General features: G+C 35.6%; 2 protein-coding genes across 9 annotated transcripts in view; one reads left to right on the plus strand and one right to left on the minus strand.

Moving 5' to 3' along the window:
• LOC100060538 (natural killer cells antigen CD94) overlaps window positions 1-5,787 on the minus strand; it is a 41,591-nt gene extending 35,804 nt beyond the window's left edge. For 2 of the 8 annotated variants that reach the window (XR_002808627.2, XM_070271997.1), the window contains exon 1: window positions 5,596-5,787. The gene's annotated coding sequence lies outside the window, so the exon portion shown is untranslated. Of the gene's footprint in view, window positions 1-5,591 lie in introns of all 8 variants that reach the window. The other 6 variants (XR_011440245.1, XM_070271998.1, XR_011440246.1 and 3 more) reach the window with 5 other exon arrangements.
• Window positions 5,788-11,720: 5,933 nt separating this feature from the next.
• On the plus strand, window positions 11,721-19,477 carry CLEC4E (C-type lectin domain family 4 member E). Its single transcript, XM_001492794.5, has 6 exons — window positions 11,721-12,033; window positions 12,870-12,962; window positions 14,254-14,343; window positions 15,314-15,465; window positions 16,116-16,231; window positions 17,234-19,477. The coding sequence occupies exons 1-6, from the start codon at window positions 11,997-11,999 to the stop codon at window positions 17,382-17,384; spliced, it is 639 nt and encodes a 212-aa protein (XP_001492844.4). The 5' UTR covers window positions 11,721-11,996; the 3' UTR covers window positions 17,385-19,477.
• The last annotated feature ends 792 nt before the right edge of the window (window positions 19,478-20,269 follow it).

The following is a 20,269-nucleotide window of genomic DNA, read 5'->3' on the forward strand; positions in this document are numbered from 1 at the left end:
GAAAACATGACATGCCAAAATGTGTGGGATACAGCAAAAGTGGTTCTACGAGGGAAGTTTATAGCAATTCAGGCCTACCTCAACAAAGAAGAAAAATCCCAAACAGACAATCTAAAAGTGCACCTAAAGGTACTGGAAAAAGAACAACAAACAAAGCCCAAAATCAGCTGAAGGAAGGAAATAATAAAAATCAGAGCAGAAATAAATGAAATAGAGACTTAAAAAAAATAGAAAAAATTAATGAAGCCAAGAGCTGGTTCTTTGAAAAGATAAACAAAATTGACAAACCCTTAGCTAGACTCACCAAGAAAAGAAGAGAGAAGGCTCAAATAAATAAAATCAGAAACGAAAGAGGAGAGATTACAACCGACACCTCAGAAATGCAAAAGATAATAAGAGAATACTATGAAAAGCTATACACCAACAAATTGGATAATCTAGAAGAAATGGATAAATTCTTAGAAACATACAACCTTCCAAAACTGGACCAAGAAGAAGTAGAAAATTTGAATAGACCGATCACCAGTAAGGAGATTGAAACAGCAATTAAAAACCTCCCAAAAAATAAAAGTCCTGGACCAGATGGCTTCCCTGGTGAATTCTACCAAACATTCAAAGAAGACTTAATACTTATCCTTCTCAAACTCTTCCAAAAGATTGAAGAAGAGGAGAGGCTTCCTAACTCCTTCTATGAAGCAAACATTATCCTGATACCAAAACCAGACAAGGACAACACACAAAAAAATTATAGGCTAATATCTCTGATGAACATCAATGCAAAAATCCTCAACAAAATACTAGCAAATCGAATACAACAATACATTAAAAAGATCATACATCATGATCAAGTGGGTTTCATTCCTGGAATGCAGGGATGGTTCAACATCCACAAATCTATCAACGTGGTACACCACATTAACAAAATGAAGAATAAAAATCACATGATTATCTCAATAGATGCAGAGAAAGCATTTAATAAGATACAGCATCCATTTATGATAAAAACTCTAAATAAAATGGACATGGAAAGAAAATACCTCAACATCATAAAGGCCATATATGACAAACTCACAGAAAATAACATTCTCAATGGAGAAAAACTGAAAGCTATCCCTGTAAGAACAGGAACCAGACAAGGATGCCCACTGTCACCACTCTTATTTAACATAGTATTGGAAGTCCTAGCCAGAGCAATCAGGCAAGAAAAAGAAATAAAAGGGATCCACATTTGAAAAGAAGAAGTGAAACTGTCACTCTTTGCAGATGACATGATTTTATATCTAGAAAACCCTAAAGAGTCCACTAAAAAACTTTTAGAAACAATGAAGGAATACAGTCAAGTTGCAGGATACAAAATCAATGTACAAAAATCCGTTGCGTTTCTATACACTAACAACGAAGTAGCAGAAAGAGAAATTAAGAATACAATCCCATTTACAATTGCAACAAAAAGAATAACATACCTAGGAATAAACTTAACGAAGGAGGTGAAAGATCTGTACACCGAACACTATAAAACATTGTTGAAAGAAATTGAAGAAGACACAAAGAAATGCCAAGATATCCCGTACTCTTGGATTGGAAGAATTAACATTGTTAAAATGTCCACACTTCCTAAAGCAATCTACAGATTCAACGCCATCCATATCAAAGTTCCAACAACACTTTTTACAGAAATAGAACAAAGAATCCTAAAATTTATATGGAACAACAAAAGACCCTGAATAGCCAAAGGATTCCTGAGAAAAAGGAACAAATCTGGAGGTGTCACAAGCCCCAATTTCAAATTATACTACAAAGCCATAGTAACCAAAACAGCATGGTACCGGCACAAAAACAGACACACAGATCAATGGAACAAAACTGAGAGCCCAGAAGTAAACCCACACGTTTATGGACAGCTAATATTCGACAAAGGAGCCAAGAGCATACGGTGGAGAAAGGCGAGTCTCTTCAATAAATGGTGTTGGGAAAACTGGACAGCCACATGCAAAAGAATGAAAGTAGACCATTCCCTTACACCATGCACAAAAATCAACTCAAAATGGATTAAAGACTTGAATGTAAGACCCGAAACCATGAGACTTCTAGAAGAAAACATAGGCAGTACGCTCTATGACATTGGTCTGAGCAGCATATTTTCAAGTCCCATGTCTGACCGGGCAAGGGAAACAAAAGAAAAAGTGAACAAATGGGACTACATCAAACTAAAAAGCTTCTGCACAGCAAAAGAAACCATCAACAAAACGAAAAGACAACCTAACAATTGGGAGAAGATATTGGCAAACCACATATCAGCTAAGGGGTTAATATCCAAAATAGACAAAGAACTCATACAGCTCCACAACAAAAAAACCAACAATCCAATTAGAAAATGGGCAAAAGATCTGAACAGAGATTTCTCCAAAGAAGATATACAGATGACCAACAGGCATATGAAAAGATGCTCAAGATCATTAGCTATCAGGGAAATGCAAATCAAAACTACAATGAGGTATCACCTCACTCCGGCCAGAATGGCTATAATTAACAAGACAGGAAACAACAAATGTTGGAGAGGGTGTGGAGAGAAGGGAACCCTTGTTCACTGCTGGTGGCAGTGCAAACTGGTGCAGTCACCATGGAAAACAGTATGGAGATTCCTCAAAAAATTAAGAATAAAACTACCATATGATCCAGCTACTCCACTACCAGGTATTTATGCAAAAAATGTGAAAATATGAATGTGTAAAGATATATACACCCCTATGCTCACTGTGGCATTATTTACAATAGCCAAGATTTGGAAACAACCTAATTACCCGTCAAGGGATGAATGGGTAAAGAAGATGTGGCATATATACACAATAGATTACTACTCAGCCATAATAAAAGATAAAATCTCACTATTTGTGAAAAGATGGATGGACATTGAAAGTATTATGCTGAGAGAAGTAAGTCAGAGAAAGTCAAATACCGTATGATCTCATGCATAAATAGAAGATAAAAACAACAAATAAGCACATAGATACAGAGATTAGACTGGTGGTACCAGAGGGGATACCAGAGGGGAAGCAGGGAGGGAGGAGGATGCAATGGGTGATAGGGTACATGTGTATGGTGATGGATGGTAATCAGTCTTTGAGTGGTGAACATGATGTAATCTACACAGGAATCAAAATATAATGATGTACACCTGAAATTTATATAATATTATAAGCCATTACCTTAATTTAAAAAAAAATAAAATGCTACAATAATGGTTTTGAAAAAGCTGTTAAATTTGTATACAAAGTCAAATATCAAGAACTTCCTGGGGCCAGACCCATGGCCGAGTGGTTAAGTTTGCACACTCCACTGCGGCAGCCTGGGGTTTCGCTGGTTTGGATCCTGGGTGCGGACGTGCACCACTTGTCAGGCCACGCTGAGGTGACGTCCCACGCACCACAACTAGAAGGACCCACAGCTAAAATATACAACTATGTACTGGGGGGATTTGTGGAGAAAAATCAGAAAGAAAAAAGAAAAAAAAATGAAGATTGGCAACAGTTGTTACCTCAGGTGCAAATCTTTAAAAAAAAAAACAAAAACAAAAAAAGAACTTCCTTTAAAAATTATTTAAGCAATATTAAATAGTAGTTATTTTACAAATTTCATGGGGTTGGCCCAGTGGCATAGTGGTTAAGTTCAAGCGCTCCACTATGGCAGCCCAGGGTCCACTGGTTTGGGCCCTGGGTACAAACCTACACACTGCTTATCAAGCCATTCTGTGATGGCATCCCACATAAAAAAATAGATGAAGACTGGCACAGGTGTTAGCTCAGCAACAACCTTCCTCAAGCAAAGAGAGGAAGATTGGCAACAGATGTTAGCTCAGGCCAATCTTCCTCACCAAAAACTGAAAAAAATAAAAAGTTCTTTAAGTTATAAAATAAATAAGGAAATTGATAGGAAATACAAATATTAAAAGAGAGTGCTATATCTGGATAGCTTTAATAAAATCATTCATAAAAATTTAAATAATATACTTAACATGTATTTTAAAATTTGAAATAATACAAGCATAGTAGAAATTAATTATATCATAATTCTAATCTTTCCAGAATACCTCTTTTAGACATAATAATCTTTAAAAGTGAAATAAATTGTTTTGTTATTTAATTTCCATTTAGGCTATAAGTGTTTTTGAGAATTTTTCACATCTTATAGGGACAAATGACCAGCAGGATACCAGTTTTGCCACTTCAAAATTGCATAAGGGAGAAAAATTCCAAAATCTTATTAAACAAAATCCATTAAGAATCATATTTGTTACAGGGAGAACTTTTTGTTGTTGTTGAAGAGTATGAATAAGAAGGGATTAAAGAAAAGTAAAGTATCCAGAAATATCTTATTCTCTACTTTTCCACAATGAAAAAGAAGTGGTTGTCTCATATGTCAAATTGCAGGATAGTGATCACAAGAATAATGTGCCAGCTGCACTGCTGAGCAGTTACTGTTCCTATACTGTAACGTCATTGTGTTACATTTGCCTAATAAGGACTCAATATTAAATTGCAATAAAAATTGCCTTCAGACAAAATTCTAGATTTATTTTTGTATCCCACAATGTCATTCTGCGATGAAGGCTCCAGCCAAATATTGATTTCCTAACGATTGGCCGTGTATCATTGAGCCAAAAAGCGTGCACCTACAAATATGGATAAAGGTATGGCTTCATTTGTTAGAGGAATGAAAAACTAGAAACGATTTAAATGCCCTTCAGAAGTGCCTGGTCTATAAATTATGGAAAATTTTAAACAATACAATTAAGAAGATAGGGGGTTTGGAAGATGGTGGCATAGGACTCTAAACTCACCTCCTCCCATGGATGCAACAAATCTACAACTACCCCTGGAACAATTTCCCCTGAGAGATATCTGGAGACTGGATAAAAAGAAACCCCACAGGGCCTGCCCTGCGACTGAGTGGCTAAGTTTGCACACTCCACTTCAGTGGCCCAGGGTTTTGCTGGTTTGGATCCTGGGCATAGACATGGCACCACTCATTGGGCCATGCTGGGGTGGTGTCCCACATAGCACAACCAGAGGCGCTCACAACTAGAATATATAACTATGTACCGGGGGGGGGGGGGGCTTTAGGGAGAATAAGGAGGTCGGGGGGAAGGGATATTGGGAACAGTTGTTAGCTCAGGTGTCAATCTTTAGGGAAAAAAAGAAGCCCCACAACAAAGGAAAATACAGACATGGGTGGAAGAGACAGAAATACAGCTCCACTGAGGAAAAAAACCACACCCTAGCCATGGTACTTCATGGTGAGGAATTATCTCAAAGGAATGGATCTTTTCCCAAAGGAGGAGGGGATCTGAGCATGGAATCTATGCCACTATAAGCATCATAGCCTTTAGATTTAGCACAACCAAGAAGAGATCCCTTAATACCTGGCTTTGTTGGCTTTGAAAACCAATTGGGAATATGCCCAGAAAAACTATCAAATGTCAGAGAAAGAGAAACCTGCTTTTAAAGGGCCTACGCACAGATTGACCTGTTCCAGATACTAGCACAAAAACACCAGAAAGGAAACTGCATAGCCTATTGGTAAAGGAGACTCACTTACTAAGCTTGAAGCACATCTTGGAGAGGCAGGAGGTAGCTGGGCCCACATCCCCAGGGACTGTGACACTGGCAGCAGCCATTATTGTGACCTAATTCAGCAGTGCTGACACAGACACTGGCACACCATTGGATTCCTTCCTCTAGCCTTTTAGCATAGGAGATTGCCCCACCCACAAGAGCACCTGAGGTAGTTGAGTTCAGCCAGGTCAGGTAGCCTATCCCGTGGACTAGCCCCACCCACAAGCAAGTCCATGGAAACAATTGGCCTTAGATGACATATTACACCAGGTGAACTTAGTAGACATGTACAGAACATTCCATCCAAAAACTGCAGAATGCACTTTCTTTTTGAATGCCTGTGGAACATTCTCCATGATAAATCACATATTGGGCTACAAAACAAGTCTCAATAAATTTAAGAAGACTGAAATAATACCAATCATCTTTTCTGACCACAGTGGTATGAAACTAAAAATGAACTACAATAAGAAAACTGGAAAAGCCGCAAATATGTGGAAATTAAACAAAATGCCACTGAACAACTATTGGGCCAATGTAGAAATCAAAGGAGAAATCAAAACATACCTGGTGACAAATGAAAATAAAAATACAACATACCAAAATTTGTGAGATACAGCAAAAGTATTACAAGAGGGAAGTTTATAGCAATACAGGCCTACCCCCAGAAACAAGAAAAATCTCACCTAAACAATCTGACAATACACCTAAGTTCACTAAACAATGAAGAATAAACAAAGCCCAAAATTAGTAGAAGGAAGGAAATAATAAAAATCAGAGCGGAAATAAATTAAATAGAGACAAAAAATTTTAAAAATTGGTGAAACTGCTGGTTCTTTGAAAAGATAAACAAAATTGAGAAAACTTTGGCTAGACTCACCAAGAAAAAAGAGAGATGGCTGAAATAAATAAAATCAGAAACAAAAGAGGAGAAATTACAACAGGCACCACAGAAATACAAAGAATTATGGGAGAATACTATGAAAAACTGTACCAACAAACAGGATAATGTAGAAGAAATGGATAAATTCTGAGACTCATACAACCTTCCAAAACTGAACCAAGAAGAAATAAACAATCTGAATAGCTTGATCACTAGTAAGGAGATTGAAACAGTAATCACAAACATCTCAAAAGACGAAAGTCCAGGACCAGGTGGCTTCCCCAGTGAATTCTGCCATTTAAAGAAGGTTTAATACCTATCCTTCTCAAACTCTTCCAAAAAAATTGAAGAGGAGGGGATGCTTCCTAACTCATTCAACAAAGTCAACGTTATCCTGATTCCAAAATCAGACAAGAACAGCACAGAAAAAGAAAATCACATGGCAATATCACTGATGAAAATTGATACAAAAGTTCTCAACAAAATACTAGCAAATTGAATACAACAATACATTAAAAAGATCATATGCTGTGATCAAGTGGGATTTATTCCAGGATGCAGGGACAGTTCAATATCTGTAATCAATCAACGTGATATATCATATTAACAAAATGAAGAATAAAAATCACATGATCATCTCAACTGATGCAGAGAAAGCATTCAACAAGATACAGCATGCATTTGATAAAAACTCTGAATAAAATGAGTATAGAAAGAAAATACCTCAACACAATAAAGGCCATATATGACAAACCCACAGTTAACATCATACTCAATGGTGAGAAACTGAAAGCTATCCCTCTAAGAACAGAAACAAGACAAGGATGACTACTTTTGCCACTCTTATTTAACCTAGTGTTGGACGTCCTAGCCAGAGCAATAAGGCAAGAAAAAGAAATAAAAGGGATCCAAATTAGAAAGAAAGAGTGAAACTGTCGCCATTTTTAGATGACATGATTTTATATATAGGAAACCCAAAAGAATCCACCAAAAAACTATTAGAAATAATAAATGAATGCAGTAAAGTTGCAGGATACGAAAATCAGCTGTGTTTCTGTACACTAATTGCAAAATAGCAAAAAGAGAAATCAAGAATAGAATCCTATTTATGATTGCAACAAAAAGAATAAAATACATAGGATTTAATTTAATCAAAGATGTGAAAGGCCTTTACACTGAAAATTATAAAACACTGTCTAAAGAAATTGAAGAAAACACAAAGAAATGGAAAGATTCCATGCACGTGGATTGGAAGAATTAACATATTTTAAATGTCCATACTTTCTAAAGCAATCCACAGATTCATTGCAATCTCTATCAAAGTCCCAAGGACATTTTCCATGGCAATAGAACAAAGAATATGAAAACTTTTAAGGAGCAACAAAAGACCCCGAATAGCCAATCCTGAGATAAAAGAACAAAGCTGGAGCTATTGCACTCCCTTATTTCAAAATATACTTCATAGCTACAGTAATCAAAACAGCATCATATTGGCACAAAAAAACCAGACCAATGGAACAGAATCCAGAGTCCAGAAATAAACATACACATGTGTGGACAGCTCATTTTCGACGAGAAGACCAAGAACATACAATGGAGAAAAGAAAATCTCTTCAATAAATGGTTTTGGGAAAACTGGACAGCCACATGCAAAAGAATGAAAGTAGACCATTATCTTACACCACACACAAAAGCTAACTCAAAATGGATTAAAGACTTGAATATAAGACCTAAAACCATAAAACTTCTAGAAGAAAACATAGGCAGTATGCTCTTCGACATTGGTCTTACCAGTCTTTTTGAATACCATGTCCCACCAGGCAAGTGAAACAAAAGAAAAAATAAACAAATGGGACTACATCAAACTAAAAATCTTCTGCACAGCCAAGGAAACAATCAATGAACAAAAAGACAACCCACCAACTTGGAGAAAATATTTTCAAATCGTATATCTGACAAGGGGTTAATCTCCAAAATATATAAAGAACTTGTACAACTCAACAACAACAACAAAATCCAATTTAAAAATTGCCAGATCCTGGGCAAAGGATCTGAACAGACGTTTTTCCAAGAAGAGATACAGATGGCCAACAGGCACATGAAAAGATGTTCAACATCAGTAATTATCAGGGAAATGCAAATCAAAACTACAATGAGATAGCACCTCATGCACGTCAGAATGGCTATAATTACCAAGACAAAAAAACAACAAATGTTGGAGAGGATGTGGAGAAAAGGGAAGACTCATACACTGCTGGTGGGAAAGCGAACTCGTACAGCCACTATGGAAACTAGTATGGAGATTCCTCAAAAAGTTAAGACTAGAACTACCATATGATCCAGCTATTCCACTGCCAGGTATTTATTTAAAGAACATGAAAACACCACATCAAAAGATATTTGCTTCATGTTCACTGCAGCATTTTTCACCAATAGGCAAGACTTGGAAACAATCTAAGTGCACATCCACGGATGAATGGATAAAGAGGATGTTGTATATATATACAATGTAATACTGCCTAGCCATAAAAAAAGATGAAATTTTGCCATTTGTGACAACATGGATGGATCTTGATGGTATTAAGCTAAGCAAAATAAGTCAGACAGACAAAGCCAAATACCATATTAGTTCACTTATAAGTGGAAGATAAAAACAACAACAAACACACACATTGATATAGAGATTAGATTGGTGGTTACCAGAGGGGAAGGAGGGAGAGTGAAAGGAATAAAAGGGCACACTTGTATGGTGATGGATGTTAATTAGTCTTTGCGTCATGCATATCATATAGTCTACACAGAAATCAAAATAAAATGATGTATACTTGAAATTTATATAGTATTATAAACCAATGTTATCTCAATAAAAAGAAGACTAGAAATGCTAGGATAAGCATAAAAAGAAAAGAATTAAGGAGATAGATGTCCAAACACATTGGTGTAATTTAATGTGTTTAATGTGTGATGTAAGGTAATTTTCAAAACATAAAAGTATAAATGATGTAATGTTATTTACATAAAAATGAATAAACAATATATTATACAAGCTGCACTTATATAAGTTTAAAAATGTCTCAAATTATATATAAGGAATCATTAAGTGTGGTTGACTCAAGAAGAGTGCACTGAGGATAGACGGGAGGTTTATTAATTGTCATATTCTTCTCCTACCATTAACCATAAAAATATTACTTTTATAATTTGGGAAAAAGTGATATAAAGGATAAAACAATATATATTTTTTGGCTGGTAAATAGTATTAATTTACTAATTATTAATATCTCACTAATTGCATATGTATAATTATTTATAATTATGTATGTATTATTGTTAATGTTGATTATTTTGATTGGTCATAATTAATAAATAATTGACTGTAGTCATTATGCTTTATCATTTAATAATTCATATAATTTCTCCACAAGATAATTTCTGTTTTACTGGCCAAAAGCAATTTGCTGGTAATATGCATATTAAATATGTGCATATTTTATAATATGTACATGTATAATTTTTAGACATTCTTTAATAAATCTATATAACTGTAAAACGGAAAATGCAGACGAAGTTGACTGACATATTGAAACAGTGAAAAGTCCCTTGGAGAACATGAATATTTCCTAACACATGAAAGTCTATGAGTCATTGGGTATGGGAATTACCAGGTCATATACATATGTTACTAATGCCTCCTGACACTTGTGACTTTAAATCAACTGAGACCAGTTTGAACTTATTCTTAAGGATTTTTAAGGAAGGAGATGGAACATTACTATATCTAACTAATCTTCCAAAGAAGCATTATATTCTTTCTTTTTAAGTTGTTTTTCTTACTGAGGTCACGTTGGTTTACAACATTATGTAAATTTCAGGTGTACATCATTATATTTCAACTTCTATATAGACTGCACTGTGTTCTCTACCAAAAGTCTAGTTGCCACTCATCACCATACACTTGTGCCCCTTTCACCTACTCCCCATCCCTTTCCCTTCTGGTAACCACCAATCTGGTCTCTGTATTTATGTATTTATTTTTTTGTTTATCTTCTACATATGACTGAAGTCATACAGTAATTTTCTCTGTCTGACATTTCACTTCACATAATACACTCGAGGTCCATCCATGTTGTCACAAATGGCAAGATTTCATCTTTTTATGGCTGAGTAGTATTCCATTGTGTGTGTGTGCATGTATGTGTGTATGTGTATATATATATATATATATATATATATATATATACACACCACATTTTCTTTATCCATTCATCCACTGTTGGACACTTGGGTTGTTTCCAAGTCTTGGCTATTGTGAGTAATGCTGAAATGAACAGACAGGTGCATATTATCTTTTCAAATTAGTGTTTTCATGTTCTCTGGATAAATACCCAGAAATGGAATAGTGGATCATATGGTAGTTTTACTTTTAATTTTTTGAGAAATCTCCATACTGTTTTCCATGGTGTCTGCACCAATTTACATTCCTACCAGCAGTTTACAAGGGTTCCTTTTCTCCACATCCTTGCCAACTCTTGTTATTTCTTGCTTTTCAATAATAGCCATTCTGACAGGCATGAGGTGATATCTCGTAGTTTTGATTGGGAAGCATTATATTCTAACGCCTCATTGAAATTTCTTCTTCTGAAATTCAAATTCATTTCTCCTAATGTAGACTACAATATAAAACAAAAATGCCCAAATAACTCAGAACAATAGAAGCCTCTGAGGCTTCAGGAGTTGTATTATGATGTAAGGTATTGAGCTGAGTTTTAAAAGTCATACTACATGAGGCTGTTCAACTAAGGTGGACCTGTAAAATAGTCTAGTAGTCAGCACTTTTATAAAAGGGATATCATTCCACAATACTAGAATGTTCAAGAGCTGCAAATGAAGGAGGAAGAAAAAACGTAAAAGATGCAAAGAAATTCATGTTGCTAAAGTATAAATACACACACTATATACCCAGCCCTGTGCTAAGTGTCGTGGAGAATTTGGAGTTTGTCTCCTTTTCAGTTAACGAATATATGGTAGTGAAGATCCAAAGTGAAACTGAGAGTGCAGAGGTGGGCTCCAGAAGTGTTGAGGAAAAATCGAGGGGTGATTTAGGTCTGGAAGAAAGAAGAGGCATTTTATCCACCAAAATAAAACAATAGGTCTTAAGCCCATCGCATTTCCCCACAGTCAGTCTATTTCTGTTGATACTTAACATTTCATCACTTCCCCATTTCATTGCTTCCTGGAGTGGAGACTGCTTTGTTGCCCAGTAAACTCCCTTGTCCTCCTTATGCAAGAAAGGAAATTGCGACTCAAATACACAGCCACAGAAAATGTTAATATTTTTATGTCTTAAGGTTGAACTTCCTAAAATACAGATGAAGTGTTCAACCCTCAAGATTCATTTTCCTTGAATCTTACCAACAAAACGCTCCTGGACTCAGAAATTGAGGAGAGAAGGAGAGAGAGAGAGAGAGAGAGAGAGAGAGGAAGAGAGACAGAGAGAAAGAATGAATTCATCCAAATCATCTGCATCACAATGCACAGGTACAATTTGCAGCTCTCTCTTTTCTTTCTTAGATTTTTTTTGGAAAGGGATGATAAATATGTTGAGGGACAGGACAATAGAGAAGTAACTAGTAAAGTAAAATAAGAGATGCAGGGAATGAAAGAAAGAAAACTAAAAGAGAACAGTTACAAGACTATATGTTATACTGGAAAAATTACTGGAGATGGAGTTCAGGGAGAGCTACCAGAGTGCTGTTTCTAGCCCTTCTGTAGTTCACTGTGCCCCCCTGGGCAAGTCACTTCACTTCTTAGGGACTCACTTTCCTTGTCTGTTACACATGTATGGGGAGGGACGAGGAGAGAAGCTACTAGGTGATTGTCAGTGTTTCTTCTAATTGATTTACAAAGGGCTTGGAAAATGAGACACTGAAAGGAGGAGAGCAGGAGAGAGACAAGAGAAACAGAGATGGTGAGGGGAGAAAAGGAGAGAGAAAGAGAAACAGAAAGAGAAACAAAATCTTAGAAAGTATGAAAGTATTTCTTTAACTGGATGACTTAGAAAGGGAAAATGGCGTATCTGTCTGAGTTCATTAGTCAGAGTGATAAGATTAGTAACGGATTACTCTAGTGGTTCTAAAAGTGTGGTCCCCAGATCAGCAGCAACTGGGAACTTGGTTTCATACCAACTCTCTGGGTGAGGCCCCATAATCTGTGTTTTAACAAGCCCTCTAAATGATTCTGATGCATGCTGAAGTTTGAGAATTACTTAATATAGACAATGCAAATAGAAGGAAATGAGCTTGAATAAGAATTTCATATCTCTTATGTATCTTGCTTAAGAAAGATTGGCCATGTTTATGTCTTTCTTTCCACAGAGAAAGAGTGCTTCTCTTCCCAAGTGTTCTTATGGACTGTTGCTGGGGTCTCCATGCTACTACTCAGTGCTTGTTTTATCACCAAATGTGTTGGTGAGTCCTCAAGGTCAAATTCAATCTCCCTGGCGAATATTAGGATTAAATTTTTCCTTGCTGCTGTGGATTCTCTTCTCCCAAAAAGGGTATTTCTATTCCACTTTTTCCCTATGTATCTCCAGGTTATTCCTCAAACCAGAAACCCCAACTAGTACAAAACTGTTGTCAAATTTCAGTGATCTCTGACATGTCTTTCATGACAGACGTTTTTCATCTCCTTTGTGACCTTGAGTCCTCTCCTGTTGTGTCCTTAACATTATGTGTAACCCTTTTTATGAGGTCTGTCAACCTTCAAAAATAGAAATCAGTTTGGGGCTGGCCCCGTGGCCGAGTGGTTAAGTTCGCGCGCTCCGCTGCAGGCGGCCCAGTGTTTCGTTGGTTCGAGTCCTGGGCGCGGACATGGCACTGCTCACTGAACCGCGCTGAGGCAGCGTCCCACATGCCACAGCTAGAGGGACCCACAGCGAAGAATAGACAACTATGCACTGGGGGGCTTTGGGGAGAAAAAGGAAAAATAATAAAATCTTTAAAAAAAAATAGAAATCAGTTTAAGAGGCAAAGGGTTTATTTGAGATCAAAGAATTGCAATCCAAGGAGGACAGATTCAGGTATAAACCCAAATAGTGTCCCAATAACAGAAGAAGGGTTCAGGGTTTTTATGGGGGAAAAAGGGAGGAAGATGAGGTAAGTTGTATTAAAGAAGAGTTCATTGGTGCTAGATGAGATAAGGCTAGACTTGTACTTCATTAGTTGAGTTAGCTATTCAGTCATCAGAAAAGTCCGGCTTCATCAATAATTACAAACATGATATTTTTGTCCTCACTGGCTTCTCGGAATCTTGGTGGTTTGGTCCAGTTTGGAAGATAAAGAAAACAAAACGTTCAAGGCAATCCCTCTAAAATGTCTGCTCTGGCTCTGTTTTGATATGGCTCCACTCATGTCATCTTTCACAGGTCCTAGCCAGAGAGACATGACAAATCACTTTTTGGAAGGCAGAGTAGAAAGAGCTAGACTTGGCATAAGAGAGAGTACAAATACATTTGTTTTCTTTGGGCCTTTGGGCCTGAAAATAAAGTAAATTCATCCTCACAAATCAGGAAAACCATGAAATGTGAATTCCCTCTTCTTTCTTTGAGTAAATAAATCTCAGTAAATCCACGCAAAAGGAAATGTAATAGTAAGAAAATATTATGATAATGATTGGCACTTTTGTTATAAGTACAAAAACGATAAAATTTATTTTTTATCAAAAGAGTAATGAACATTAACTGTGCCCCTTTCCTTACAGTGACATATCACATCTTTCAAATCTGTGGTGAGAAAAAGTTCCAGCCACAGGAGGATTTCATGGAGCTCTCCTGCCGTAATGAAGGACCAGGTATAATAGTCTTCAAATTTGAACATCAAAATTTACATACCTGGCTTCTGGATTGATTTTTGGATAAGTAAAACAGTTTTATTAGGTCCTGTTTTTCAAAAATAAAATGTAAAATCTTGCCTGTGCTGTAAAAGAATGATGAGAAGTTGGTAAGAGGACAGGAATAGAAACTTTGGAAATGCAACTAGCCTTGGGGCAGGATATCTTGGGGACATTATAGCAAACTTTTAGAATAAATTTGAGGTATATGTCTGAATAGTGAATCTAGAAATGGAAGTTTATCCCCAGGAGCACGTCTTTTTTATTTAATTCATTGCCTGCTGCCAAAAAGAGGTGAAAGAGAAAAACATTGTGTAGAGTAGGGAATTGGGAAATACCTCACAAATATACTTCCTATACTCTTACAGACAGTACTGTTTCAAGTCTTAGCAAAATGCTACATGACACTAGAAAATGACTATTTTCTCTGGGCTATGATTTCCTCACTATTAAATTGAGAGAGATTGGACTATTTATTTTTAATAAACTTAAAAGTCTGTAATTCTAAGAAATTTAGCTCACCTGCACAACCAGTTTGGAGATTTTGTTGAGGGTCATTGTTTGGGCAACATGAGAGATGGTTGCTTAGAGGTCACTCAGATAAAATACATAACCTTCTCTGACCTTGGAAGTCTACGAACAGATAATATGGTTCTATATCAATAGCATTACTGAGATAGATTGTATATATGGTTGCATTGACTGGCACTGACTTCTAGAAAATAAGGATTATGTCTCAAAAGACAAGAAAATTGCTGTTTGTGTTTACTGACATAGAAATTACCTAAAGTCTTAGATAGTAACATGTGGGACATGATGAAGATGTTCCAAGGCTTCTGACTATAATTGATGGACTTTATGGGCCAGATGAAGGTTTCTGTTTTCTTACTCAGTTCGTAGGGGATACTCACAGAAAATTCTCTTCCCCTAGGTTCCGTCAAGAATTGCTGTCCGTTGAATTGGGTACATTTTCAATCTAGCTGCTACTTCTTTTCTAGTAACACCATGACCTGGACAGCAAGTTTAAAAAACTGCTCATACATGGGAGCCCATCTGGTGGTTATCAACACCCAGCAGGAGCAGGTAGTTGGAGTAAAGCCTCCTCCAGCATCAATGTGACATTCTTCACAGGATCTATCCCTTTTTCCATACATGTGTACAGTGTTTGGCCCACATTACTACTTGTTAAATGAAGGTACTGAAATACATGCTGTTTCTACTATTTCTGTAAGTCAATAGCTACTCTAATTTATTTCCTTTACTAGAAGAGTCTTAGAAAAAAGGAATTTCCATGTTCAGTTCCTTTATTAGTAAGGCAGGAAAAAAAGGGTTAGGAGTTGATTTTAGAATGACCATTATGTTTCTGAACATATCATATGAATGAGGGAAAGCAAATATTGTCCATTATCTTTAAGCTGTGATTAATACTGTTTTGTGCTAGATATATACAGTAGATTTTGCTACAAATAACAGTAGATAAATTTTGAATGCGTTATTGAGAACCTCCTTCTCTGTTGACGGTTCCTTTCTGTTGGTTTAATTTTATGTTATATATATTTATATCCCAATAAAAAAATCAGGGGATAATCCTCCATAATCTTACAATTTCAGGGCCTTTATCTATCATTTTTAGTCCATATTCTACTTATCTTTTTAAATAACAATTACCTTCAACATTTGTTCAGAATTTAAATAATTGATCTCCTATTTTTTTGTTCACGTATCTTCCATAGGAATTCCTTTTCCATGCAAAACCTAGAGAGAAAGAGTTTTATATTGGACTGACAGACCAGGTGACAGAAGGTGATTGGCAATGGGTTGATGGCACACCTTTAACAAAGTCTCTGAGGTAATTTTTCTTTTTGTAGGAGAATTATAGCACTATCCCAAATCCTAAAGTTAGACCATTGTTGATGGGAGTTCTCAGAACCTCCTTCTGTTCCGTGAGATATATTCAGGTCTGTCCTTGATGATATTAGATGCAAGAAGGGAGAAAAGGAAAGAATGAGGATCCATGGCTCTCATTTCCTAAGACTATCTCAAGAATAAAGGGGAAATAACAGATGAAGATGAGACGATTAGAATTTAAGACTCATTGGAAATGCAGCAAAGAGTGAAATTCAGAGTCTTATGCCCTCATGCTGTAGTAAGTGAGACAAAAATAGTGATTTGGGAAAGACAACAGATTCTTATGGAGTGAAAGCAGGAACCTCCTTGATAATGTCTCTTTCCTCCTTAATAATGGCCTTACATCATTAGAGCACAGCATTTTGGAGTTTTCAAGCTTTTATCTCATTCATTATTCCATTTTATCTTAATTACACCTCTGAGCTACACCGATATTATTAATTTTCAGTTAGCATTAGAGGAAACTAAAGGTCAAGGAGGTTAAATCAGTTCTAAGAGTATAGCCCAGACGCTCTGATACTTTAGAAAGTTGCCTCACTATAGCACTGTAACAGCACTGAAGTATGCACCTAAGTAATACAAACTCTATGTAGACTACAGGGAACCAAACATGATACAGGATATGAGTGAAAAAGAAACAAATCCATCAGGATGTCAATCTTTCCTATAACTTCTCAGACTGAGTCTAATGCCATGAGGGAGCACAACAAAATAGAAAGTCAGAAATATCCATTTCAGCTTCACTACTCATAAACTCTAAGACTTACACAAATGGTTGAGTTTTTCTGAGATTCCTTTCTTCCACTAATAAAATGGAGATTACAATACCGACCTCACAAAATTGTTGTGAAGTTAAATAATACAAATGTAATTTGCCTAGCATGTTGGGTCACTTTATCTCCTGTAGCTGAGATTTAAAATCTCTCACATTGCTCTCTTTCAGCTTCTGGGATATAGGGGAGCCCAACAACTTAGCTACAGTGGAGGACTGTGTCACCATAAGAGACTCTTCAAACCCAAGGCAAAACTGGAATGATGTGGCCTGTCTCTTCCGTCATTTTCGGATTTGCGAAATGCCGGAAATAAATACTTGAACAAAGAAAAACCTCTAAGAACAGAAAGCACAACTTAAATGTATAAATGAGGAGGAACAAGGGATGAACACAGCCTCAACTCCAACATGATAAAAGTGTCCACTGCACTTCATAAGGGCTTCAAAAGTGTTTGTTACTTTGATAGAAATAAAAATAGTAGCTTTGAATGTTATAATTCATTATACTAACTGAAGTGCATTTTTCTCTATATTAGTCTCAGGACTTCTTCTCAGAATTTACTAGGAAATTCTCTAGAAAATGCTAGAAGAAAAAATGCTCTTTTTGGTACGTTTGCTTCATTTCTGAGTATTTATATGAAAATACAGGGACATAGAACAAGTACAGAGTCCGACAAAGAAGAAGATTTTGGAGAATGCCTTTGAACAATTGCCTGAATTCAGGTTCTGTGTCAATGCGTCTTCTTTCTAGTTCCTGAAAAATCTGTCTTCTTTTCTTGATTTCACACTGTTTTTATCCCCTGCCCAAGCATATATCCTACGTTCTTCTGTGTAATGAGTAAGAAACTTCCTCAAGCAATGAAACTTATTTCTGCTTGAAAGACTAGTGTGGATTTTCTTGCCAAAGGCCTTTATTGCACCTTCTTAGGGAAAGGCCATGCTAACTTTCAGCTCCAAACAGACTGTCATCCAGTCCACTCAACCCAGAAACTCCCTTTTCTCTCTAGTCTCTACCTTTGACTAACTGGATCTCACCTGAATGTGTATCTATTGCTCTGCTAGATCCAGAGTCCAATAGTCAAATTATTCTAAGGAATATTCAGCTTGACGCGTTCCTGTCTCAAGCCTATTCATTTATTGTGTAATATTCTATCAAGACTGATAAGATTAGCCAACATATGCAAATAATATGGCAGCTTTGATAACCATGTTTCTTGCAGACAGCACCATAAAGAGACTCAAAATTCATACCTTGGATTTAATGTGTAATCACTGAATGGGAAAATTCAAAAAAACAAGTAAATATATTAGCATTCCTGACAAATGTTGATTTCCCTTAGACATAGAGACAATCTGTGGTTTTGAAGTCAATATATCTTTAAAACAAAAGTCGTTCAACCTAAAAGTAATCCAATAAATATATCTTTAACTTTCTAACTCCTTTTTTTCAAATCATCGGCATCAATGAAGAAACACTGAAAGATATAAAGATTTTTTTGTTCATCGTTGTTTGCCTGCAGGTGGCTATAGTTTGATTAAGTTTTATTTCAATATTAAAAGACCTGAAAATATTAATGCATATTATTTCACCATATATTTATCATTTAAGTTATACAATTGACTTGGTCTTCAAAGTTTGGCAAGAAAAGAAACAGTTGCTAAGAGTTTAGTGGTTAGAGTAAAGATCACTGGAACCTAAATTATTTATCTGGAAAATTGTTGTTTAAGAAGTAAATTATCAGTTGAAACTGTTTTAAAATATAATTTTTTTAACACTTTGTCTGTAGATTCCCTTACATTTTCTATGTAGAGAATTATATTGTCTGTATACTGAGCTATCCAGTACCATAGCTACTGCACATTAAACTCTAGTCTTAGTTGAAATATGCTGGGAACCGTAAAATAAATACACACCAGATTTTCGAGGACTTTATTTGGAAAAAAAAAAAGTGAAATATGTCACTAATAATTTTATATTGATTACATGTTAAAGTGGTAATATTTTTGATATATTGGTTTAAATAAAATAAATTATTACAATAATAATTTATTTTTACTTTTTTGATGTAGCTACTGGAAAATTTAAGCATATTTAGTTCATATTTGTTACTTGCATTTTATTTCTTTTGGAAAATTCTGGTCTGCAAATAATGATAGTTGTGTTTTTTCCCTTTCCAGTTTTTCTGATCCTACTAAGCTAGCTAATACTACCAATATATCGTTACACAGAAGCTGCATTAGTGGGCATCCTTGTTTTGTTCTTGACTTTAAAGGAAATGCTTCTGATGGTTTACTATGAAGTATAATGCTTGCTATAGGTTTGGAGTAGACCCTCTGTAGAAAATTCCTATTTCTTATTTGGGAAATGTCTTACACTAAATGGTTTACTGATTTTATTAAACAATGTTTAAGCAACTCTTTTTAAATGTGAATATGATTCATTACATCAATAAATATGCATACTATGTACATACATGTACATTTCTTAAAAAACCAAATTCTCCTATGAGGATTATAATTAAAAATAGCTGTTTTCTGCTGACTCTCAATTCCCATGTCCAAGAGGCAAACATATTCAACTCTTCAGATGTTTTATCTTCTGTTGAGTTCCATGTTTCTAAATAGTATGGTTTCTATTTCTATCCAGTAGTTTCTAAATATAGTTTAAACTCTAATGCTTTGGTTTTCTTCAATTTTAGATAATTTCATAATTTCTCCACGTGAAATGAAGTGAAACAAGAATCTCCCTCTCTCTCTCATACACGCACATGCACACAAAATTCCCATCCTTCTGATATCACAATATAATAATTTATTATTAAAACAATATTCATTTACATTTTTATGAATATGTAAATATTCACTGTTGAATCACATACTGTATCATGATTACGTATACTTTCTTAAACATGTTTTTCTTTTCATGTAGCTAACATTGGCATCATTTTTCATATTTATCTAGTTTTCTATGCACTAATTAATAATTCATTCCTTAACTCTCCGGAGTTGTATGTCACCTTTCTATGCATTTAAATACATTCTATTAGTCCTGTATTTTCATGGGGAAAAGAAATCTTCTTGGAACTCTGTCTTCCTTTTCTGATCTAAACTGGAATTGCTCTCGCAGTTTGTTTCACAGCCATTATTTTGTTGATTTGCATTACATAGGGGAAATATTTTGTCATTTGAAGGTTATTTCAAATTGTG

This window comes from Equus caballus, chromosome 6 (assembly GCF_041296265.1).
Source record: "Equus caballus isolate H_3958 breed thoroughbred chromosome 6, TB-T2T, whole genome shotgun sequence".
Taxonomy (NCBI): Eukaryota; Metazoa; Chordata; class Mammalia; order Perissodactyla; family Equidae; genus Equus; species Equus caballus.